Source organism: Hypomesus nipponensis, chromosome 18 (genome assembly GCF_054491055.1).
Source record: "Hypomesus nipponensis isolate SF chromosome 18, ASM5449105v1, whole genome shotgun sequence".
NCBI lineage: Eukaryota > Metazoa > Chordata > Actinopteri > Osmeriformes > Osmeridae > Hypomesus > Hypomesus nipponensis.
In genome coordinates this window covers 3,372,629-3,397,898 of record NC_140378.1, presented here as the reverse complement: position 1 = coordinate 3,397,898, position 25,270 = coordinate 3,372,629, and the positions used below count along the sequence as shown (strand labels likewise).

Genomic DNA, 25,270 nt, shown 5'->3' with positions numbered 1-25,270 from the left:
TTTACAATGCTGAAAGCATTGTTTGATTTTGAGCACATGTTACATGGTTTAGGGGTGAGTGTTTGATTTCGCCAGAAGAGTCAGAGGTTTTGGAAATGGAGTTTGAAGATTTGGTTTTGTGTTTACAGTTTTGAGAAAATGGGTGACTGTTTCAAGAAATGTGTCTTAGCAATCAAGAAAAACTGTAACGATACCAGACTCCACCCAACTGGCTTCCTAACAAAGGGTGTCTGATGAGGGAGGGTCCAGATGTGGTCTGATTGGTTGTTCCCTACAGATGGTGGTTGGGTATGAAAAGGAATGTGGACCATTGTTTTCCCTTTCTTCTCTTCCTCATTGCCCTCTTCTTCTTTCCATGTCTCTCTTTCTCTCTCCGATTCACAATAATCATGGTAGAGAGCATAGGTCAAAAATAAAACCTTATTTTCGTAAGATGTTTGCCTTGTAATTGATTAATTGATTTCAACTTTAGTTCGACCATTCTTGCTCCCATAGAGTCAAATAACTGCAATTCCAGCATATTTGGTTAATGTACATGGATTAATGGCAGCTTGTTTCGATTGATTGTGATTGATCACTTTATTTTTGTGTCGTGCCCACATGGTGCCCAACCCTCGTGGGTTTACTCAGACACACAAAGATCAGCTGCAGTGGTCGAACATGTCATTTAATTTCAGTGATTTTACAACTTGGTCAGAAAGAAAAGTAACTGAAACCAAAGTAAAGAGGGAAATGAAAAGAAAGATGTTGTTTTAGTTGAGCGACTTTGACATGTTTCAGTGATAGAAATAATACATGAAATATGCGAAATTGCACTCAAACCATACGCATTTTGCACCTGTCACCGCGTAACTCTATGCATTTAGGTTGGCTGTGGATGCAGGATGACGCGCGACAAAGTTCCCTCTCATTTCCTCGGTGTGCTCTCTCTCCTCCTGTGACCCCAGCACTCTGAGCGCCCACGCTCCACAGAAAGGGACTTTAGCCACATCAAGACCGCATCGATTTTATAATTACGTTCATTTCCTGTCTCTCCGGCCGTGCGTTTTGTGGTCGAAGAGCCGTTTCCCCCAGGCTGTTGGGGGGGGGGGGGGGGTGTTTACCAGTGGCTCTGTGACTGTTATGCCTCTCGATGGGCCGGAGCCTCTTATGTAAACAGAAATGGGATCTTGAAGAGGAAAGGAAAGGCGTGTCTAGAGAGACTTGCACAGAAGTGTGGTAGTGTGGCAAAGTTGACAGTGGGGAGAGCAGGTCGAACCAGGGCGGAGCTTGAGTGTAATGTTATGATACACCCGTGGTGTGTGTGTCTGTGTGGTTGTGTTTGTGCACATGTGTGTGTGTGTGTGTGTGTGGTCTCTCTGTTTCAGAAAGTGGTTGCCAGTTCCTCCATTGTTGTGTGTGTGTGATCCCTGTGCTGGCTGTGTGTGTCTGTGCTGCTGACATAAGTAGGCTAATGTGATGTATTTTTGTCGAATGCTCCTAGAAAAGTTAATTTAAGGGACCCTTCCTCTTGGTTCTCTCTCTGTCGCTCGCCATCTCCATATCTCTCTCCATCCCTCTCTTTTCCCCATCTCTCTTCATCTCTCTCACTCTCTCTTTCTCTCTTGTCTTTCTGTGTTTTTTTTCTCCACATTTTCCTCCCATTTTTGTCCTCCCAAATGTCTGAGTCCTTCATTCCCCTAGTTCCTTGAACTCTCCTGCCCTTGTTACCTAAGACAGCGTTGCTGGAGGGGGAGGGGCCTGCTGACATCACACTAACAGTGGTGTCGGCTTGGATGGGGGAGGTGTCAGGGCTGGGGATGCTCCCGACAGGCAGCAGAGGAAAGGCTGCTTTCAGCGACCCATTGTTTTATAATTGTCCCCATGGCCTCTTGAGCTGTGCGCATGTCACACAGAGAGAGGAGAAACACAGCATGGCATGCTGCCGTTGACCTCAAACACCTCAATGGGATAACCCCCCGGCCAGGCAAGAGGACCTACACACGGACGCCTGTACACACTCGCACCCCCCACACACACACACACACACACACACACACACACTCGCACCCCCGACACACACACGCACACTCGCACCCCCCCCCCCACACACACACTCCCCCCCCCCCCCCCCCACACACACACAGTTGACATGGGTGAGTAGTGTTCATCCTGTACTTTATCTGTCTACTCTGTGTTCACCTCGTGTTGTGTGTGTCCAGTGTTAACCTGGTTCAGCCATACATGTCTTCATTGACCTGCGTGTAAAAGGGTTGGTGTCTGATAGATGCTTCTGGTCTAGTCTACCTGTTGTGAGTGATAGGCTGTCAGATGGGACTGCTCACATCAGTTGAGGTTTTTCTGCTTCTTTGCTTCACACTTTCCCATGTAACCTGATTGGCTTACATTCCTGGTTTCTGATGCGAGAAAATGTACATTTATACATCCACATGAAAATGATTGCGAAAGTTACCTCAGTCAGTGAGCATGCAGCCCTGAATGTAGTGTGTTGGTGTGCGTTACAAAAGACAAGTGGAGGGGAGACCTTTGTGTGTGTGCGTGTGTCTGAAGCCCCCCTCGCGGGGGCCCCAGCTCCAGCTTATGTAAGGAGTATTCAGCTGCTTCCTGGTGGCGCTGGGCTGACTGCATTCAGAACCGCACAGCAGAGCAACCAACAGGCAGCAGATTACACACAGGCAGTCAGTCAGCCAGTCACAAGTTGAGTTACTAAGATAGTCAGAGAGCCAGACAGAGAAAGAGACTTCTGTGAGTTTGTATCTGATAGAGACAGAGATAAAAAGTGTGAGAGAGAGAGAAAGAGAGAGAGAGAGACTGAAAGAGGAGAGAGAGTTTGGAAGTAGAAAAACCAGCTGGACCTTCTGCATTAGGACAGAGAGAGAGAGAGAGAGAGAGAGAGAGAGAGAGAGCAGGGCAGGTGAGGGACCATCAGAGACATCGACCCACCTTTTATCCAGCTTCCACACGAACCCAGCCGTAAACATGCTACTGTTGGATGAGGCGGAAACATTTGGAGGTAAGCGTATGAACTCTGACCCCTGGGTCACCCCTGATCTCTGAACAGGGTACAGGGCCACTGTGGAAGGGCCAGAGATAGAGAAGAGGGCTGAACATTTTTGAAAAAAGAAATATTTTGATGTGAAAAACAGGAAGTTGTCATGCATGTTACCCACAGTTGTGGTTTAGTTTGTACTTGTAGCTCCTCCGATGTGATCTTCGTCATGGTTACTTAACAGGTTGTGTAAGGCTCTGCCCTGCCTAATTATGTATTCATAGAGACCCCCTTTCCTCAGTCATCGCTTTCCCTTATTCTTTCTCTCTTTTTCTTTCATCCTTCCCCCTCTCACACACACCACAGGTCTCTCTTTCAACCTCCCTCTCAATCATTCTTTCTCTCTTTCATTTCTCCGCTTACCGTTCAGCCGGCCCCTGATGGGTTCTGTTTGATGCGGCTCTCTGATTGGCTATACCTACAGTTACCTAAAGCAGATTGTGTGCTGGTTGGTCGATTTTGGCCGGATTAAGACCCAGTAGTATTGAGGCTCTCTCGGGGTTCAGCCAGATCATCAAATAGGAACCAACTATTTGGTTTCCGTGACAACCAGCCCCAGCTGACGATGCTTTCATAAATGCTGCGTTGGTGATGATGATGATGATGGTGGTGGTGGTGGTGAGGAAGATGGCGATTGTCGATGATGATGAACTGCTTTCTCCTCATGACCTTACACGCGTCTGTGCTATGAACACGTTGTGCCTGTCGATGACAGAAGCAGTTTGAGGTAGAAAGAAACGTGAAACCTCCGATTTCATCTCCACACTCTATGTCTGACGGTTGAATTGACCTGGAGGAGGAGACCGTCAGAGAACATGGTTGGCTGCTTGTCCAGACGACTCTCTGAATCACCAAACCTTGAATTCCCCCTCTGACGTTATCTGGTCCAGTCCGTACTGTTCTACACACCAGTGTTGGCAGGGAGCTGAGAACAGGGAACCGGAGCGAGGGACGAGGATTGACCTCATGAGAATGGTATGATGTAGGCACAGGCCACGCCCCCACCACGCCTGCATCACAAGACCACGGACACCTCCGACCTCGTCTCCCAGCACAGTGAGACCCCGGTACAGCATCTCTCCACAGGCTTAGCTGAAGATGAAGTGTGTGTGTGTGTGTGTCGAAGTCCATGGAGATTATTCTTCTCTTTCACCCATGACCGAAGGGTTTTTCGCATGACTGAAACAATATGTGGAGTGTTTGGCAAATCCTGTGTGTGTGTGTGTGTCTGGAGTCAGTCCGCTGCTCCAGGTTACACGACAGGGTTACGATGTTTGAGGGCAGTACGCCTGCGTCTGCCTGGCTGCCCAACCGGGTGTTGCTAATCTCCCTCAGTCTGTGACACACTGGCCTAGTGAGCTCTCCCCGCCTGGCTCCCGCACAGCACAGGGGATGCTTTCACAACGCTGGATCAACCCCACAGGAACACACAGAGGCTAGCAGTCCAGCAGACCCAGTAACAGACCCAGGAACAGACCGTAGCGCAGTAACAGACCCAGGAACAGACCGTAGCGCAGTAACAGACCCAGGAACAGACCGTAGTGCAGTAACAGACCCAGGAACAGACCTTAGCACAGTAACCGACCCAGTAACAGACCTTTGCGCAGTAACAGACTCAGGAATAGACCTTTGCGCAGTAACAGACCCAGGAACAGACCTTAGCGCTGTAACAGACCCAGAAACAGATTGTAGCCCAGTAACAGACTCAGCACAGACCTTTGGCGGAGTAACAGACTCAGTAACAGGCCCAGGTTATCCCACTGCAGTTGGGTGGTGTTGGGGGGTGCTGGTTGTCCTGCTGTAGTTGGTGGAGTAGGAGTGACTCTAGGCGGCAGTGTGTGTGTCTTTGTAAGTGTGTGTGTTCTTGCCACTTGTACCTCATGTTGTTGTATCTAGAGGCTGGAGTTGATCTCCACTGCACAGTGGGGGTCCATGTATTTGGAAGAATGTTTTACTAATCCTGTATCTGACCCTGGTCTGTCTGCCTGCCTGTCTGTCTGTCCCCCCCACGACCCCATCGCCCCCCTCTCCCCCATCTCCAGCATAGGTCTGTCTGTCTGTCTGTCTGTCTGTCTGTCTGTCTCTGTCTGTCTCTGTCTGTCTGTATGTCTGTCTATCTGTGTCTACATAGCTCGGTTTCCTAGAAATAAAGCAACTATTAAACAAACACACTGTTCCAGATGAGGTGGATATTGGTAAAAACAAACACCCAGTCAGACGCACACTCACACACACTCTCATAATGTAAGTATGTGTTTGGACTGGACGTACGGTTCTTGCGAACACGCTGGTTGTATAACAGCTAGAGGCTGCTGTTATGTAAGCGTCCCCCTGCCTGAGTCCAGCCTCATTGCACTGGTGGCCTGTGTGTGTGTGTGTGTGTGTGTGAAACACCAGGGGGTAAGGGGATAGTCAGAAATTGGGTCATCTTATTGTGCTATTAACCACAGGAAATGTGTTTGACAGAGAGAGCGACAGTACTCCTATTGACCTCATTACTGATTCTATGGAGCCTCGTTGACCCCCTTAAAACGAATCAATAGCTAAAATGAGTGCGCACAAGAGAGATTTGTGTGTGTGTGTGTGTGTGTGTTTGGAGGTGGGAGGTACTGCTGAGTGGGATGTGAGGTACTGGGTCAGACCCACTAGAGAGGAGTGACAGTGAGGAGAGCGACCTGCCTCTCGCCCCTCCTGACTAACACCTGACTGCCAGGTCTGAACAGAGCGGGGTCCTCGCTGCAGAGCTGAAAACAGATCCTGAGCCCACTGACTGACAGTTGGAGTGGGGGGAGGCTGTGTGTGTGTGTGTGTGTGGGGGGGGTAAGTAAGTAAGTAAGACTTTATTTATATAGCACATTTTATACAAGAATTGTAGCTAAAGGTGCTTTACATGAAATCAATAAAAACAATAATACAAGTGATAAAAAAATAAAAATAAAATTGCAAATCTATAATAATATAATCTATATATAATAATCTATATAAAAACAATAATATAACTAATAAAAGTAGTAAAACCCTTCTGAGATAAAATTACTTAAATGCTTTGGTACAAAGGTAGGTTTTAAGATAGCTTTTAGAAATGTATAGCGGGGGTATAGACTTATGCAACACAAATACAAAGCTTGGTTTTCACCCTGGATAGCCCGCTGGAACGAAGGCTGTTGGGGGTGCTGAGGTGAATGGATGGATGGATGAATAGAGGGAATGTATACATTTGGTCTGCTGTGCGTCACATTTTGTGCGCACAGCAAGTCCACCGAGGAGACAATGTTTGTTTCTTAGTTGCAGTTTTTAGTCAGTCCTGCATATTGTATTCTGTCTTGATTATAAAACTGCAGGACGTAGACTGTGTCTTCTCAATCTTTCATCTTCTCCCCGTCTTTAGTTTTAGGGTTAGGGGTTAGGGTTAGGGTTAGGGTTAGGGTTAGCTTTGTTGCTCTGTTGCTCCCTCCCCCTTCTCTCCCCTGCTCTCTCCCTGTTGCCCCTTTGTCACTTTTTTTTACCCTTCACTCCACCCTTCTCCCCTGTCTGTCTGTCTTTCAGTCTCTCTCTCTCTCTCTCTCTCTCTCTCTCTCTCTCTCTCTCTCTCTCTCTCTCTCTCTCTCTCTCTCTCTCTCTCTCTCTCGCTATCTCTCTCTCTGGATCACGTGTTCTCTGAGCCACTGACCCACAGAACCAGAGAGGAAAGCCCTCCAAGGCAGGTGCACAGTCTCCCCCTCTCTCTACGTCAGATTACAGATTATAGATTACAGATTACGCTCAATCCAGCCTACAAGTGTGTGTTTACAGAGTGCACAGCCCCTACGCAGGTTTAAAATCTTCTATTGGTCCAACAGACCAGGGACACACACACACTCACACACATACACATTATAAAACAGGAAGGCCGTTTTCCGTCCATATATATTTATATATTCATTACTGGGCAAAGTCACCCAAGATTCTTTACTTGAAAATAGTCTTGATATACTTTTTTTTGGTCTTCTGTATTTTTCTATTTCAGTATAACAGAGCAATTTTGTGAAAAATCTGCGGGTGCGTTCAAGAACCACAAACTGGTGATAGCTGCTGCTTCAGCAATCTGTTCCCTCCTCCTCCCTCCTCCTTCATTCCCTCCTCCCTCGTTCCCCCCTCCCTCCTTCCTAGCCTATGTGCTCCCCAGGTGTTAGCCTGCTAGCGGTCTGGTGCGGGGGCTGAGTGGCACCCGGCCCCCCCAGTGTGATGGCCCCAGCTGGCACCAGTAGAGGAACTGAATGACCTAGATGCTTTGACATCACTTCCTCTTCCCCCTGCTGCGTCGCAGCAGTTTAGGGCAGGTCTCCAGGGCTCACTTACTGTACCCCCCTTCCCCCCCAAACACCCTCCCACGCAGGGGAGTTACACCCCCCCCACCACCACGGGCCTGGCTCTCTGTGACGCTCGCCGGGCAATAAAGCGCTGTTACATAAACACACTGTACCCATGGTTACACGGTTACATAACCTTGTGGCTTCTCAGGCAACCCCATGCTCATTCACGCACACACAGACACACACACAAGCATGTTCCCAATACTAGAGCCCCCCCACAATATAGGAGCTGTCTGGAAAATGAGAGAGGGAGAGTGGAAGACAGAGAGAGAGAGAGAGAGAGAGAGAGAGAGAGAGATAGAGAGAGACAGAAAGAGAGAGAGAGAGAGCACACAGTAAAATTGTAATTGTGTGTGAGAGTGTGTATGTGCGTGTATGTGTGTGTGAAAGAGAGAGCATGTGTGTGTGTGTGCTTGTGTATGCGTGTGTCAAAAGATGTGGAACGGAAAAACAGGTCTAAAGTCTGCCTGCTTCTGGAGTGAATTAGGACATGGAGTTAACTCCAATGCTGGGGTACCTGTGTCCTTGAATGCCTCCAAAAAGGAGAAAGAACCCCTCCCACTTCTCTGTCTCACCCACACACAAACACAGACACCCATGCCACACCCATGCTTCCCCAGGCACAATGCCTCCTCTATGTGTGTTCTTGGAGTGCATTGAATTTATCCCCCAGGGCAGCCCCCCAGCCGCAGCAGAGGGGGGACCCCAGGCAGTGCTCTGTTATTCAAACAGCTGTGAAAGACAGCGTGTTAATGAACGACAGGGATTTGTCTATTTCCCCTGAGACAGTGTTCAGACTGGTTCTGTTTTCTGTCTGGGTTCTATGTGTCAAGTGGATTCATCAAGGCAGGATTATAAGCACAAAAAGTACAGAATCTAGGGATCACTGATGTCTGACTGGCAGACAGAAAGCCAGCCTCCCAACCAGTTTGGGTTACATTCTTTCTTTACGATCTAGTTTTACTGCCTGTTCCTGGACTAGACCTCTGTTATCTCGGTCTCCCAGCATGCGCAACCGCCCTCTTCAGAGGATTCAGAACGCAGCGGCCCGCCTGGTCTACAATCTACCCAGACGCTCCCACGTTACTCCGCTCCTCATTTCCCTCCACTGGCTACCCATCACGGCCCGCATCAGATTCACGACCCTGGTACTGACCTTCCGAGCAGTGAACGGGACTGCACCCGACTACATCAAGTCTCTCCTGCAGCCTTACACCCCCACCCGCCACCTACGGTCTTCTTCAGACAACCGCCTGGTGGTCCCACCGCTCAAGACCGCCCAGTCCTAACTCAAGCTCTTCTCCTGCCTGGCCCCCCAGTGGTGGAATCAACTCCCCACCTCCATCAGAGACACAGACTGTCTCTCCACCTTCAAGAGAAGGCTCAAGACGCACTTGTTCCAGGAGTACAATGCTACTTAGGAATGGTTTGCTGAACCCAATGCTAGTGTCCTCAAGGATCACATGACTCTTGCTTAGAGACTTGTTGCTCTTGTTGGTTAGTGGTAACTGATTTAAACTGTTGTATTTGCTGCGAAATATTCTATTTTAGTTCATCTTATTTTCATTTTTATTGTTGCTTGCTTTTTCTACAGGTACCAATTGCACGTAGAGATTCATGTTGTTTAATTGTAACTTGCTTAACTACATGCTCTTATGGTTCTTCCCTTTGGCACTTATTTTTTGTTTGTTCACAATGTGTGCTTCTTGTTTTGGCTACCCGCAATGCTTTGGGGCTTTGTTGTTATTATCAGTGACCTATGCACTTTGTAAAGCTCTCTCTTGGAAATCGCTTTGGATAAAAAAAAAAAAAGAATAATTGTAAATGTTATCTACTAGTCTTCGGCGTCAGGTATCCCCTGTCTGTAATGTCATCGGTTAAAGCAAATGTCAGTCAATTTGAGTTGTGACAAGGCGGGTTTCATCCAAACCCCTGTATTATTTTCTGGGTAGCCTTATATAACGTGTGTGTGTCTCAAAGTACCACCCTTATTATCGCAGTGGCTATTATCATTGGACCGCTGACACGCTTATCGTTACCACGGCACCCGCTCCTCTTGGCAAGATGTTTCGTGTGTGTGTGTGCTTGCGTGTGTGCGTGCGTTTGTGTGGTGATTTGTTTAGTGTGATTCATTTGGGTTTTGGTTTCCTGGGTCCTGTGCGGAGAATCGAGGCCTTTCTGTGTTATATAACTGAGGATTGTGTAACCTGTCTCAACTGTCTGGAGGAGCAGTCTGTGTGTGTGTGTGTGTCTGTGTGTCTGTATATATATATATATATATATTGACACTCCCTAAATGACATTGATAAGCAAGAACTGACCACCAGACACCACCTGATGTGGACAGTCTGATCAGTCCGTCTCACTGACGTGTCATTGGTCACCATCCCCACCACCTCTAAGGTGGTTGATGACTGTTGTCCTCATAGCGGGTGTGCCTGTGTGTGTGCGTGTGTGTGCCTGTGTGTGTGTGTGCCTGTGTGTGTGTGTGTGCCTGTGTGTGTGTGAGAAGGAGAACACCGCTGGTTAGTCCTGAAGTAACAGTATCCTCCCAGAACTGGCTGTTTGTACCCAGCTCACTCGTCTCCCCGAAGTGCACGTATCTCTTGGGAAATTATCTTTTAGTCCCTTCGGCTGTCTCTCTCCCTCTGTCTCTACCTCCCTCTCTCTCTCTCTCTCTCTCTCTCCCTCTGTCTCTACCTCTCTCTCTCTCTCTCTCTGTCTCTACCTCCCTCTCTCTCTCTCTCTCTCTCTCTCTCTCTCTCTCTCTCTCTCTCTCTCCCTCTGTCTCTACCTCCCTCCCTCTCTCTCTCTCTCTCCCTCTCCTCTCTCTGTATATGAGTGCGTCCTGTTCCAAGCTGGGTGTGTATGATTGAGAGGCAAGGATTTCGAGAATCGTTATGCAACTGTTCTTCAAGTGTTTTAGTGCGGGGAGTGGGGGGGGGGGGGGGTGTAACCCTGGCAAAAAGTGCGTGTTCTGCTTCCCATTGTCCTTATAGTGGAGCTTCATCAAAACCAAACCTGGAAACGTATCGCCTTTCTTCTCTTAACTCCAGAGATGGAGAGAGGGATATTGAATGAGAGAGAGGCAAGCTGGGAATCTGCTAGTGCCCTAGATCAGACATACCACAGTACAGTGTGTACAGTGATGTACAGTTTGGTTGGGTCTTATACAGGGGAGCCTCTGTAGAACGCCATGTATAGACTGCTGTCATCTATGTGAGCACCAGCCAGGGGTCAGACAAGGCCAAGTGCTGTATGGAACATTCCTAACAAGGCGGAGGGAGGGAGGGAGGGAGGTACAAAAATTAGGGAGAGGGAGAGAGAGGAGGAAGGGGGCTGGTGCATGAGATTTGACGGCTGTTCAAGCAGAAGGGGTGACACAGTCTGGAGAGAAACTGCCGGTTCACAACCCCGTAGGTTGTTAGTTCTCCTCCTTTTAAATTACATTTCAAATTGGATCAAACACTTTTACTCTCTTTTCTTCTCCCCTCCTCTTGTCCTTTCCGCCTCCTCGTCTCTCCAGGTTTCATAAGTTCTCCATATTTATGACCCAGCTCTTATGTAAGCTCTCAGATGTGGTTCACTGTGTCCCTGGCAAGCAGGGCCAGACGGTGTCATTGACACACACACACACACACACACACGCTACTGATTAGCTGGAGCTCTCAATGCAGCTGTTTTTTGATTTTGTCAATCTCTTTGTTGTATTCGCCGCTGTCCATATTCATCCCCTCCACAGACTGTGTACCGAGGTGACCAGGACGGAACAAGCACATCTAACAAATGCTAAGTCATGGTGGTTTGTGTTGGACATCGTAACACCCTCTCCCCCCCCCCTCTCTCTACAGACCAGCCCCATAGTGGCCCCTTGAGGTCAGAGGCCGAGGCCCAGAGGGGAGACTCAGCAGGATGGCAGTGTACCCCCCCTTCCGCCTCACCTTCGGGTGGGGAGACGCCCTCCCGGCCCCTCTCCAGGCCCCCCCCGTCGCGACACGCCACCCAGAGCACCTCCCGCTCCCTGGCCAGCTCCAAGAAGAGATCGTCTAAACCTGCACACATGAGACGCAACATCAGGTACGACCTCTCACCTTTCACCCCCTCAGCCCCGAGTAGTTAACCTTAACATCAGGTATGACCTTTCACCTCTCAGCCCTGACTAGTCAACCTTAACATCAGGTATGACCTTTCACCTCTCAGCCCTGACTAGTTAACCTTAACATTAGGTATGACCTTTCACCTCTCAGCCCTGACTAGTTAACCTTAACATCAGGTAGGACCTTTCACCTCTCAACCAACTAGCTCACCTGGATTCACCTTGTTCCCTGTGCAGGGAGGATTACCTCCTCAAATCAAACACACCGAGTGCCCTCCACGTGGAGACTGTACTTCTAGAGCATTCGCAACATTCTTTCTCAACTGTCCCCTTCTCAACCATTCTAGTTTTTAGCCTTCCCTCCCCACTTCAGAATGTCTGTACATCCACAGACATCCATCGACGAGTTGCGTGTGTGTGTGTGTGTGTGTGTGTGTGTGTGTGTGTGAGCTTGCTGCAGATCCTCTGGGAGGCCAGTGTATCCAGCCTCTTAACACAGCAGTTCAGTCTGACTCACAGTCTGGAAGCTCATTAACATGGACATGAGTGGGCATACATCCCCTGAGTTTACTACAAATTGACAGCGCCAAACCCTCACACACTCACACGTGTGTCCACAAGGACAAGCTCGTACACAGGGCATGCTTGCAGACACACACACACAGGCACGCATCAAAACACAAACCTAAAACACGCAGTATTAGTAACGCCAAATCCCCATGACATCTGGCTTTGGTTCTTTTTGCCATAAAACCCTGTGGCTGGTTCTGATCTCTCTCTCCCCCTCTCTCTCCGTCTCCCTCTCTCTATCTCTCTCCCTCCCTCTGATTCTCTGTCTCTCTCTCTATCTCTCTCCCTCCCTCTGATTCTCTGTCTCTCTCTCTATCTCTCTCCCTCCCTCTGATTCTCTGTCTCTCTCTCTGTCTCTATCCCTCCCCCTGATTCTTTGTCTCTCTCTCTCTCTCTATCCCTCCCTCTGATTCTCTGTCTCTCTCTCTCTGTTTCTCTCTCTCTCTCTGTCTCTCTCCCTCCCTCTGATTCTCTGTCTCTCTCTCTGTCTCTATCCCTCCCTCTGATTCTCTGTCTCTCTCTCTGTCTCTATCCCTCCCTCTGATTCTTTGTCTCTCTCTCTGTCTCTCTCCCTCCCTCTGATTCTCTGTCTCTCTCTCTGTCTCTATCCCTCCCTCTGATTCTTTGTCTCTCTCTCTGTCTCTATCCCTCCCTCTGATTCTTTGTCTCTCTCTCTGTCTCTATCCCTCCCTCTGATTCTTTGTCTCTCTCTCTGTCTCTATCCCTCCCTCTGATTCTTTGTCTCTCTCTCTGTCTCTATCCCTCCCTCTGATTCTCTGTCTCTCTCTCTCTGTTTCTCTCTCTCTCTCTGTCTCTATCCCTCCCTCTGATTCTCTGTCTCTCTCTCTCTCTGTCTCTCTGTTTCTCTCTGTCTCTCTGTTTCTCTCTGTCTCTCTGTCTCCATCCCTCTAGAAAGCTACTGAAGGAGCACCAGTTGGATGCCGTGACCAAGGCCGCCCACCAGGAGGAACTGGAGAGGCGATGCCGCCTCAAACACCCGAGGAAAGACCTCCCGTCTGACTACGCGCTTGGTGAGAACGCACGCACACGCACACACAAAAACACTCAAATCCACCCACCCACACGCTCACCCACTGGATTGGTCTGTCCAGAAGGCAGTGTGTGCTGTGTGGACTGTGGGTTGAGGTCCAGTGTGTTTGTGCAGCAGGGCTCTCCCAGAGCAGCGCAGGCCAGCAGGCTGACATCTGTCTGGGCCCCAGCAGCATCGGGCAGCAGGACAGCAAGGGCCTGGCCCGCGCAACACCTCCCCTCAGAGACGGTAAGACACATCCTCACTGCTCTCTCTCTCTCTCTCTCTCTCTCTCTCTCTCTCTCTCTCTCTCTCTCTCTCTCTCTCTCTCTCCTCTCTCTCTCTCTCTCTCTCTCTCTCTCCCTCTCTCTCCTCTCTGGGTGTGATTTATTTGGTCTGTTCTGTGAACAGCTAGGCTCAGCATGACCCACTTATCTGCCGTCTCAGTGTCAAGTCTTGCCCCCCCCCCCCCCGCCCCCCCCACAGCTGCCTACAGCCCAAGAACATTCCCTTCTACCTACAACACTTTTTACTCCCTAAAACATTCTTCTCCCTAGAACACGCTATACTACCTACAACATTCTCTAGAATACTCTCTACAGTAGATCCTACTTTCTAAAGTAGATCCTACTTCCTACAGTTCTCCCTACAGTAGATCCTGCTCCCTACCCTAGATCTTACTTCCTCCAGCAAATACTGCTTCCTGTCTAAAAGGTAGTGTGATGATGTCACTGAGCCAGCGCTGACTCCTGTGGGAAAGTGTGGCTGGAGTCTCCTGCTGTGTCGAGGCTCACCGAAAACCCTGGGTCAGACAGGCTGTGAGATATAGGGAGGGCTCTCCTTATACCACCTGGCATTAGAAGCAGTTAGTATCACACGCACGCACACACACACACGCATGCACACACACACACACACACAGCAGTGCTGTGAGATTAGCAGTGTAGGCACAGCCAAGTCAGGAACAGTTGAGTATACTATTAGCCCAAACAGGAACATGATGTTCTTTTCCCCTGTGTCACTCACTCAAACACATACACACACACACACATACAACCTCACACACACACACACACACCCTCACATACACTCACACACATACACACACACACATAATAACCACATATTTTTCTCCCTCTCTTTCTCTCCTTGTCACTCCTCCTTTCTTTCTCTATTTAGACACACACACGTACACATACACACAAACACACTCACACACAAAACACACACACACACACACACATACAGACACACACATACATCCATTGCCATCTCGTCTCCCCACAGACTGGCCTGATCATTTCCCAGACAGTGAGAGAGAGACAGTAGGAGATAAGGTCTCTCGCCCAGTTTGAATGTCATGTCAGTTCAGGGACTAAACTGTGCTGTGGGACAAGTGTGCCATTCATCCTGGTTACATGCCCTGCCTCTCACCCTGCCTCCTGCCTCCTCCCCTTCCTCCAATCCTGCCCCCTGCCCTGCTTCCTGCCCTGGCCATAGTCAGTGCACTAACTTCTTCTCACAGGGGTTACATAACCCCTTTGCCCTATGCTGTAATCCCCCTTGTATAATCCGTCTTCTCTTGCATAAGCTCTGTGTCTCTCTCTCTCTGTCTCTCTCTCTTGCGTGTGTGCTATATTGATTATGCTTGTGTAGCATAATCACTCCGTAGTGACACTGGTGGCTAATTAGACACGGACTCTTTAAGTGCTCCCCTCCACTTCCACCTTGATACACGCACATCTAACAGCAACTCCTTCCACCCTCCTCTCTACTCTTCTCCACTTCCCTCACCCCTTCTCCCCCCCCCCTCCTTCCCCAAAAGATGTGATTGACCTCAGCTCGGGGGAGGACGACCTCCACATCCCCGGCGCGGCATCCGACGACGGCGACGCCACGCCGAAGGGCGTGGCCCACGTCGACGACGCACTCAACCAACCCGACGCCAGCGGGCGTGTCCTGGTCAACCTGAACCACCCGGCTTCCGACCCCGACCTCTTCCTGTCCCCTCAGCTAGCCCACGCCGTCAAGCCCCACCAGGTAACCCCCGGCAACCAGCACGCGCCAGGGCCGATTCTCGATTCTCGTTTCGAACTGTCCGGCCAGATCCGACAGCGGGGCCTCAGTCTCACAGTGTCCTCCCGGGTCGGGTCTAGATCGGAGGGATCCGGTTCCTGTATGACAACCTGGTGGAGTCTCTGCAGAGGTTTGAGAGCAGCAGTGGCTTGGGCTGCATCCTGGCCCACAGCATGGGCCTGGGCAAGACCCTGCAGGTCATCTCCTTCATCGACGTCCTGCTGAGGCACACCCAGGCGCACACCGTGCTGGCCATCGTCCCTGTGAGTACACACACACACGTACATGCGCATCTTTGGTGATTTTAGACAGTCTTCCTGTGGAGAGGGTGAGTATCTCCCTCGTTCTCATTCCCTCCGGTCTCTCTTTTTCTCTCTCTCTCTCTCTCTCTCTCTCTCTCTCTCTCTCTCTCTCTCTCGTCCCTCCCTGTCTGCAGGTCAACACATTGCAGAATTGGCTGGCAGAGTTCAACCTCTGGGTGCCTCCCCCTGAGGCGTTGCCCCCGGATACAGACCCCGCCCTCGTGACCCCTCGCACCTTCAAGGTGCACATCCTCAACGACGAGCACAAGTGAGTCTCAGCCGGGGAGCCACTGCACTGTTGGGACTCTTCTATTCTGACGTGTGTGAATGTCCCTTTAGAAGCTGTGTTTGGAGACTCATCGTGCCTTGTCGTCCTGTTCTCTGGATTTCCTCTCTCCTGCCTCTCTCTTCTGTCCTCTTTTCTTTCTGTCTATCTTTTTCTCTGTCTCTTTCTCTCTCTCTCTCTCTCTCTCTCTCTCTCTGTCTCTCTGTCTCTGTCTCTATCTCTGTCTGTCTCTCTGTCTCTCTCTCTGTCTGTCTCTCTCCTTCCTCCCCGCCCCCCAGGACCACAGCCTCCAGGGCTAGGGTCGTGGAGGACTGGGCTTCCGCCGGCGGCGTGCTGCTGATGGGCTACGAGATGTACCGCCTGCTGTCCATGAAGAAGAGCTTTGTGGCGGGGAGGAAGAGGAAGAGCAAGAAGCAGGCGTGCCCTGTGGTCGTCGACCTGGACGAGGAGGACCGCCAACAGGAGCTGCTCGGAGGTCAGGGGAGAGCACGCACACACGCGTGTTGTACACACATTTACATTTAGTCATTTAGCAGACGCTCTTATCCAGAGCGACTTACAGTACGTACAGGGACATTCTCCCTGTGGCAAGTAGGGTAAAGTGCCTTGACCGAGGACACAACGTCATTTTGCACGGCCGGGAATCAAACCACCAACCTTTTGATTAATAGCCCAACTCCCTAACCGCTCAGCCATCTGAGCCCGGACATACAGCACATATTATGTATCCACAGACCCAAGTGTCGTACATGCATATCGTGTATACGCACTCACATGTACAGTACATACATATGTGGGTACACACTGTTGCATATATACTCAACATACGTATGTACACAAACACACATGTATCGTACGTGCGCATGCGGCGTCGGCGCTGACGTTCCCCTTCCCCCCTTAGGCATCGAGCGCGCCCTGTCTCGGCCCGGCCCGGACGTGGTGATCTGTGACGAGGGCCACCGCATCAAGAACTGCCACGCCAGCACCTCGCAGGCCCTGAAGCACATCCACACCCAGCGCAGAGTGGTGCTCACCGGCTACCCGCTCCAGAACAGCCTGCTGGAGTACTGGTGCATGGTGGACTTTGTGAGGCCCGACTTCCTGGGCACGCGGCAGGAGTTCAGCAACATGTTCGAGAGGCCCATTCTGAACGGCCAGTGTGTGGACAGCACCGCCCAGGACCTGAGGCTGATGCGCTACCGGAGCCACGTGCTGCACAGTCTGCTGGAGGGGTTTGTCCAGAGGTGAGGGGTCGTGGCTCGGGGTGAGGGGTCGTGCTGAGGGGGTGTGGCCATGTACAACAGCCTACTGGAGTTTGAGGATTGAATGTTTAACCGCGTGTGTGTGTGTGTGTGTTCCAGGCGGGGCCACGACGTGCTGAGGGACCAGCTGCCCTCCAAGGACGAGCATGTGATCCTGGTGAGGCTGTCCCCTCTGCAGAGGACGCTCTACACAGAGTTCATGAACCGCTTCCGAGAGGCAGGGAACTCTGGCTGGCTCAGCCTCAACCCTCTCAAGGCCTTCTGCGTCTGCTGCAAGGTACGTCCGAGTCTGGAGTGTGCGTGTGTATGTGTGTGTGTATGTGTCAACGTGTTGTAACTCCTCCTTCTCCCCCCCGCCCAGATCTGGAACCACCCAGACGTTCTGTACGAGACGCTCCAAAAGGAGAACCTGGTCAATGAGCAAGACCTGGACCTGGATGACATCACCACCACAGGCCCCGCCCGTTGCCCCCCAACCAATCAGAAGGCCAAGCTCCCGGAGACGGAGAACCCCGACGCCATTGGAGGGCTGAGCCTCACTGCCTTGCAGGAGAAGGCCAATCAGGTCGTCACCTACGAATGGGTATGTGCGCGCGCTTGCAGGTTTGCGGGTGTGTGTGGTGTAGTGAGCGTGTGTGTGGGGTTGCGTGTGTCACACAACTTAAACGGTGCTCAAGACGGTCCAAAAAACGTCCAAAAATTGTTTTTATGGCGTTCTGGCACTACACTGACCTCACCTCTTAGCTACCCCCCCCCCCCCCCCCTCGGCCCCCAATGATAATGACGGCGGTCGTTGTTGACCCCACAACTGAGATATGTGCGTGGACTCAGGCATCATCAGTTGTTGACCACTGTCTCCCTGTGCAGGCCAAGGACATTATGAGTGGCTATGAGACGGGCGTCCTGGAGAACTCTGCCAAGATGGTGCTGCTGTTCCACCTGATCGAGGAGAGCGTCCGTACGGGAGACAAGATCCTGGTGTTCAGGTGAGAAGGCTGGACCTTGTCGCTATGGGGGAGACAAGAGACCGTGACTGAACAAGAAGTGGGCGGGTGAATGTTTGTGTTTAGAAATAGGCTTCTCTCACAACCTGCTCTCTCTCTTTCTACCCCCTCCCTCTCTTCTCTCTGTCCTCGCTGCAGTCAGAGTCTGTCCACCCTGACTGTCATTGAAGAGTTTCTTGCCAAGAGGCAGCTTCCCCCAAGTCCAGGCCAGAACCAAACCCAGAAACAGAACTGGACCCGCAACCAAAACTACTACCGTGAGTACCCTGTTGCCATGGAAATTGCTTTTGTTTTTGCTGCTCAATAGCTTGTATGTTGTGACAAATGGATGGACTGGTATTCAGGGGTTGCAATTCTTTCCCTCTCTGCATTACGTAATTTAGTGACATGGGTGATCGCCCCCTGCTGGTGGTTTTCTACATGTCTAAATTATCCTCTGTGTCCAGTGTACTGAGTATCTGATGGACAGTTTGGTTGACTGACTGTTTGGTTGATTGACTGACTGTTTGGTTAGTTGATTGACTGACTGACTGGTTGATTGCCTGTCTTTTTGGTTGATTGCCTGTTTGTTTGGTTGATTGACTTACTGTTTGGTTGATTGCCTGACTGTTTGGTTCATTGACTGACTGTTTGGTGGGTTGATTGACTGACTGTTTGGTTGATTGACTGACTGTTTGGTGGGTTGATTGACTGACTGACTGGTTGATTGCCTGACTGTTTGGTTGGTTGATTGACTTACTGTTTGTTTGATTGCCTGACTGTTTGATTGATTGATTGACTGACTGTTTGGTTGATTGCCTGACTGTTTGCTTGTCACCAGGTCTGGATGGCAGTACATCTGCTTCGGAGAGGGAGAGACTGATCAACCAGTTCAACGACCCCTCAAACACGTCTGCCTGGGTTTTCCTGCTCTCCACCAGGTATCACACAGTTATCCCTTTTACACACACACACACACACATTTACACTCTCTCTCTTTTACACCCACAGTAACACTCCAACACACACAACATGACACACATTCTCTCAAATGTGCTCCAAATCACTCTCCGACACCCACCCACCCACACGCACGTCAGGCTTCTCAACAGCATGCCCCCTCCCTCCTCCAGGGCGGGCTGTCTGGGGGTGAACCTGATCGGGGCCAACCGCGTGGTGGTGTTTGACGCCTCCTGGAACCCATGCCACGACGCCCAGGCCGTGTGCCGTGTCTACCGCTACGGCCAGAAGAAGCCCTGCCACATCTACCGGCTGGTGTGCGACTTCACCCTGGAGAAGAAGATCTACGACCGGCAGATCTCCAAACAGGGCATGTCTGGTGAGGATCTGCGCACCCACTTCATTCATTTAGCAAGAAGGGCACAGTTTGAACGGTTTTACCAGACAGTGCAACACAGGTGCAGTTAGATATCGATGCGGACGCTTTTCAGCCTTGGTTTGTGTGAGGAGACAGAGTGGCGGCTGAACTGAACCACACACTGACCTTTCACGCACACACACACACCCACACACACACACTCCCACACACACACTCTCCCACACGGGCACGCCGGGCTGACGCAGGGCCGTTTGGGTGTGGTTTCAGACCGCGTGGTGGACGACCTGAACCCCGTGCTGGCGTTCACGCGCAGGGAGGTGGAGTCTCTGCTGCACTTTGTGGAGGAGGAGCCCGAGGCGTGGCAGGTGCAGCTGCAGAGCGAGGAGCACATGGAGACGGTGATCAGGAAGGCCTGCCAGCTCCACCCTCACCTCATCACCAAGGTACACACACACACACACACCCTCACCTCATCACCAAGGTACACACACACACACACACACACACCCTCACCTCATCACCAAGGTACACACACACACACACCCTCACCTCATCACCAAGGTACACACACACACACACCCTCACCTCATCACCAAGGTACACACACACACACACCCTCACCTCATCACCAAGGTACACACACACACACACCCTCACCTCATCACCAAGGTACACACACACACACACCCTCACCTCATCACCAAGGTACACGCACACACACCTCCGCCCTTGCCTTGTCACGACTGTATGCTCATTAGATTCAGCCAGTGCCCAAATCACCACCACACTCCATCTCACTATCTGTGTGTGTGTGTGTTTCTCCAGCAACCCTTCCACCACGAGTCCCTGCTGATGGATAGGAGGGAGCTGAAGCTCACCAAGGCTGAGAAGAAGGCGGCCAGGAAGAGCTACGAGGACGAGAAGAGGGCGTCGGTGCCCTACACCCGCCCATCCTACGCCCACTATTACCCCGCCAGCGACCAGAGCCTCACCAACATCCCCGCCTTCAGCCAGCGCAACTGGTGAGCGGCCAGAACCACACACACACACACATACACAGAGACAAAAATGCTAGTTTCAAGTGACTGACTCCCAACTTCCGCTCTCGATTCTCGTCGTCCTCTCTCGCCGTCACCCTCCTCTTCCCCGCCTCCAGGCGCCCGCCCCCTACCCGTCCAGAAGAGAAGCCGGGGGCCAGCGTCCGGCCTGTCCCGTCCACTCCGGTCCCCGTGGTGCCGCGGCAGGCCGCCCCAGGCTCCGCCTCCCTGCCAGCGTCCGACTCCAATTCAGGCTTCCCAGTGAACTACCTCCAGAAGGCCGGCGTGTTCGTCCAGAAGATAGTCACCACCACTGGTCAGTCACTATCTCTGGTACTCACTCTCTCTCCATGACCTTTTCTCTCTTTCTCTCTCTCTCTCTTTACCCTCTGCTCTCTTCTTTTCTCTCTCTCTCTCTCTCTCTCTCTCTCTCTCTCTCTCTCTCTCACACACACACACACACTGTGAGGCTCAAATTTCCCTCTCTCCCTCTGACAGACATAGTTATTCCTGGAGCCCACAGCTCCACAGACGTCAAGGCCAGGATCAGTGCTGGGGAGAGCATCCATGTCATCAGAGGATCCAAGGGTAAGATGCCCCTGTCTGTCTCTCTGTCTGTCTGTCTGTCTGCTGATCTGTCTGTCTGTCTGTCTGCTGATCTGTCTGTCTGTCTGTCTGTCTGTATGCTGATCTGTCTGTCTGCTGATCTGTCTGTCTGTCTGCCTGCTGATGTGTCTGTCCGTCTGCTGATCTGTCTGTCTGTATGTCTGCTGATCTGTCTGTCTGTCTGTCTGCTGATCTGTCTGTCTGTCTGTCTGTCTGTCTGTCTGCTGATCTGTCTGTCTGTCTGCTGATCTGTCTGTCTGCTGATCTGTCTGTCAGTCTGTCTGTCTGTCTGTCTGTATGCTGATCTGTCTGTCTGCTGATCTGTCTGTCTGTCTGCCTGCTGATGTGTCTGTCCGTCTGCTGATCTGTCTGTCCGTCTGCTGATCTGTCTGTCTGTCTGTCTGCTGATCTGTCTGTCTGTCTGCTGATCTGTCTGTCCGCTGATCTGTCTGTCTGTCTGTCTGCTGATCTGTCTGTCTGTCTGCTGATCTGTCTGTCTGTCTGTCTGCTGATCTGTCTGTCTGTCTGAGTGTCAGGACCATTCTGGATTTAACCTCTCTCTCTCTTTCTCTCTCTCAGGAACCTACATCAGGGCAAGTGATGGGAGGATATTTGCCATCCGAGCTGCAGCTAAGCCCAAGCCAGGAGAGGAGAACTGTGCTGCCGGACCCAAAGGTGACACAGATACCGACAGTGCCCTGGACACTGGACTGTACACCAACCTTTGAACTTATTAAAGGATTCAAATAGCTGAGTCATATCTTATAAAGCAATGCTGACCCTCTCTGCCTTTCTCTCCCTCTTCTCAAACATAGATGCCCAGAATCCGCCAGAAGACGTGTCCACCAATGGCGGCAGTGCCTTCGTGTCAGCTGACCGGGAGCAGCTGTCGTCTGAGGGTGCGCCCCGCCCCGTCTCCCCAGACGGCCTCGATATCCTGAGCGAGCTGCAGCGCTACGCGGCCAGGCCCGGGGACGAAGCAGGGCCCCGTGAGACCCCGCCCTCTGCTGTGTCCGGAGGTCCCCAGGAGAGGGCGCCAGAGAGCACCAAAAACAACAGCCACCCGACCACCGCCGGCATGTACACCAACGGTGAGCGGGTGACCACAGACAACCCAGCAAGCGCCAGCGGAAAACGTCAGGGAGACGCCGTCGCTCCTGGCCCCGTCCGGCCCAACGTGGACGCCACGGCCGCGCTGGACCTGCGTGCTGCCAAGCGCAAGGCCTCCAGCCCCTCATTGGACGAGCGTGCCATTAAGCAGCCGGGCCCCGGCACTCGTTCCTCCGCCCCGCCACCCTCCTCGGGCTTCCCCTTCCCCGGAGCCTGCGGCCTGCCCTCCCTGGGCCTCAGCCCCGCCATGCTGGGGGCCATGGGCCCCATGGGACACCCCCTCTTCATGGGGGCGGGCTCGCCCTACTTCCAACCCCCTGGCCAGATGGGAGACCCCCGCCTTGTATTCCCGATGACCCCTGAGCCCTTCCATCTGGGGGGTGGGGCCCTGCCTAGCTCCTCCTCCCGTTCTTCCTCCTCCTCCACCACCTCCACTCCCACCCCGTCGTCCTCCTTCTCCTCCTCCTCGGCTGCTACTGCCAGCTCCGGCCTGGGCGCCCTGCCTCCCTTCATGTTGGGTGCGGCGGGCATGGCGGGCATGCTGCCCTCTGGCTACCATCTGCCCTACAGCCAGGCTCTGGGGGGGCTCTACCCAGCCTCCGTCCTCCCCGGGGGTCTCCCTGCTGCCATGCCCGGCCCGGCCGGAGCCAGCTTCCTGTCCCACTACACCCCTACTTCCTCCTCCAGCTCCTCCCCCTCCCCCTCCTCGGGCCTGCTTCGTCCGGACGGACACGGCTCAACGGAAAACGGCGACGATCGCAGAAGCAGCTCAGACGAGGGGGATGATGACGACGACGACGACGATGATGATGACGACGTCATCGAGGTTATGGGACAATAGTCGGTGGCTCCTCGCTGTCCAGTCCCCAGTGAGAAAACGAAGCGCATCCCTGAGTCTCTGCGTGCAAGACTCCCAGGACAAAGCAACAAATGTGGATGCTGAATATCTTATTTAAGACAAAAGATTACAAAGGGTGATAGACAACCAGTATGGAGACCTAATGACTTGGCGCTTTCGAAATTGGGCCTCGGACTGGCTTAGCTTACACATCACTGGTTGATTCTTAACTGTTAGTCGGGGCCTACAGTGATTTAACAGTTGCACTGTGTGGCTGTTTTGGGTTACTGCCTTTTGGAAAGACTTCTAGTTGATTGATTACCAACGATCTTAGATTAGCCTTGTTGAACCAGTTTGTTCGATGTAGTCAGTAGATTGACGCCTGTATGGTAGAAGACTTCAGGCTCTCGTCATTGATATTGATTGTATTCTGTGCTACTGAGCTTTTTCTTTATTCCTTTTTTTTTACTTAAAATTGTTCAAATGGTAGACTGCCATTTACCAATTCTCTTTCAATTGACCTTGACCTCTTGAACTGCCAGCACAGTAGTATTGTGTTGTTGTTTTTTCTATGGGATCATTGTGATGACTTTCATCTCCTTAAGAAAAACAGCAACGAAACAACCCGGAGAAAATGGAAACTTTCAACTCAAAAGAATGTATGCATAAGTCTGCCTTTAAAACACAAGCCTTAGGGCACAGCCAGGCATCAGAGTGGGAAAAAATCGATTTTCTTTCCTATTTTGTAATGTATATAATCTTTGACGAATCCTCCAAACGCTGTTGCCTCCAGGTGACAATGTAGAACGGTGTTCCTGTGACGCGTCCCAGAGGGATGGCCCGTACAAGATGCCTTGCCTCTGTCTCTCTGAATGTGAGCTGTGAGAGGAGAGGAGTTTTACTGTAGCTTAGCTCAAATGATGCAAAACACACACTGCAGCAAACCCCCCCCCCCCCCCACACACACACACACACACACACACACACACCAGGAACACACATGCGTCATGTCCACACACACACAGTCACTTTCCCCTGTTTTCCTATGGTTCAAGGACTCCAAAAGAGTCAGTCATCTGACTCACTCTGCCTTAGGTATTTAGAAGAATCCATTATATTTATTGAATTCTTGTTTCTATTTTATCTTGGAAGAGAGCAACACAGGTTGTCCTCGTATAATAATGTTGTTATCGTTGTTAAAAACCAAAATCATCTTGTGAGAAAACCTCAGCTGTGCCAAAAAGATGGACAACTAAATGACATCGTACAATTGAGTGTTGCCGCACCTCAGCTTTAAGGGAGCTAAAAGTTTGTCCTTAATTTGGTCCCAGCACATCAACATGGTTACAAGCACAGGGATTCCTTTAGTATACTTCCAGTGAGAGCCCATTGCAAAGAGCAATAGTAGGATTACATTAAATTACTGTCAATGCCACTGGAAAACAACATGTAAAACAAGGTTTCCAGTTGATTGGATTGGCAGTGAGGGGCAGGGGGGTGATCTGGTGCTGATGACACAACTCTTTAATGGGGGATTCTGTCATGGTTTTTAGCAGTTCCTGCGGGTACCTACGGCCCCTCTCCTAGAGAGATCTGCAGGGGGCTGTCCTGTATGGACCTGAGTTTTCCTCACATTCTCACGTTCCAACAGCAAAGATTCAACAGTTGGTCTGCAGAACTTTTGTTCTTGAATTCATTCAAGTCATTCATCCCATACTTAAGTCTGTGCTTTCCATTTCCTTTTTCATGTGAGTATTTACCAAATTAATTTATGAAAGTGCATATTTATTCATTTGTATTTTTTATTTTTGTACTACTTTTGGTGTTTCTGTTTGTAAGGGGATTTTGATGGGGGAAGATTGAGGTTGTAGTTGCTCCGTGACTTTGATAAAAGTCATTAATGTGAGCGAACGTCTCGCCCCAATGTGACAGTGTACAGGACCAACCAATCACAAGCGGTCATGGAGTAACCACTAGGTGTCAGCAGAGAGAAGGCCTCCTGATTGTTTCATGTTCATATCACCCAGACGCCCTCCTGCTGATTCTCCATCTGACCTGAGGAGCAAACTAAAGCTCGTTTCCACAGGATTTACTGATTTCTGTTGTTATACCGACTGCTTTTTTTCGTAGCTTTCTACTTGAATTTAAGTATTTATTTATAGATTGGTTCAGTTAGCGACCAACTGACTGTTGTTTTGTCAAAGCAGACAAAGAGGCTGCTGCTGCGCTCATTAGACAGGTGTTGGTGGATCGGAATGACGTCGATTGGCTTTTACGATCTCTATTGACGTTTGTGAATAAAAGAAACATGTTTTGAATGGCATGTCACTTTCA

At 51.0% G+C, this 25,270-nt stretch overlaps 1 protein-coding gene across 2 annotated transcripts; it reads left to right on the top strand.

Moving 5' to 3' along the window:
• The first annotated feature begins 2,646 nt into the window (after positions 1–2,646).
• Positions 2,647–25,254, top strand: LOC146250891 (helicase ARIP4-like). Of its 2 annotated transcripts, none has more exons than XM_084679769.1 (21): positions 2,647–3,013; positions 11,253–11,478; positions 12,980–13,098; positions 13,236–13,346; positions 14,923–15,137; positions 15,254–15,436; positions 15,610–15,743; positions 16,040–16,236; positions 16,663–17,005; positions 17,123–17,300; positions 17,385–17,606; positions 17,891–18,009; positions 18,166–18,284; positions 18,848–18,947; positions 19,140–19,345; positions 19,613–19,788; positions 20,171–20,367; positions 20,502–20,698; positions 20,881–20,970; positions 21,568–21,663; positions 21,804–25,254. In XM_084679769.1, the coding sequence occupies exons 1-21, from the start codon at positions 2,980–2,982 to the stop codon at positions 22,937–22,939; spliced, it is 4,398 nt and encodes a 1,465-aa protein (XP_084535895.1). In that variant the 5' UTR covers positions 2,647–2,979; the 3' UTR covers positions 22,940–25,254. The 2 variants fall into 2 exon arrangements, with proteins under 2 accessions (XP_084535895.1, XP_084535894.1); XM_084679768.1 differs by having other exon boundaries at positions 13,233–13,346.
• The last annotated feature ends 16 nt before the right edge of the window (positions 25,255–25,270 follow it).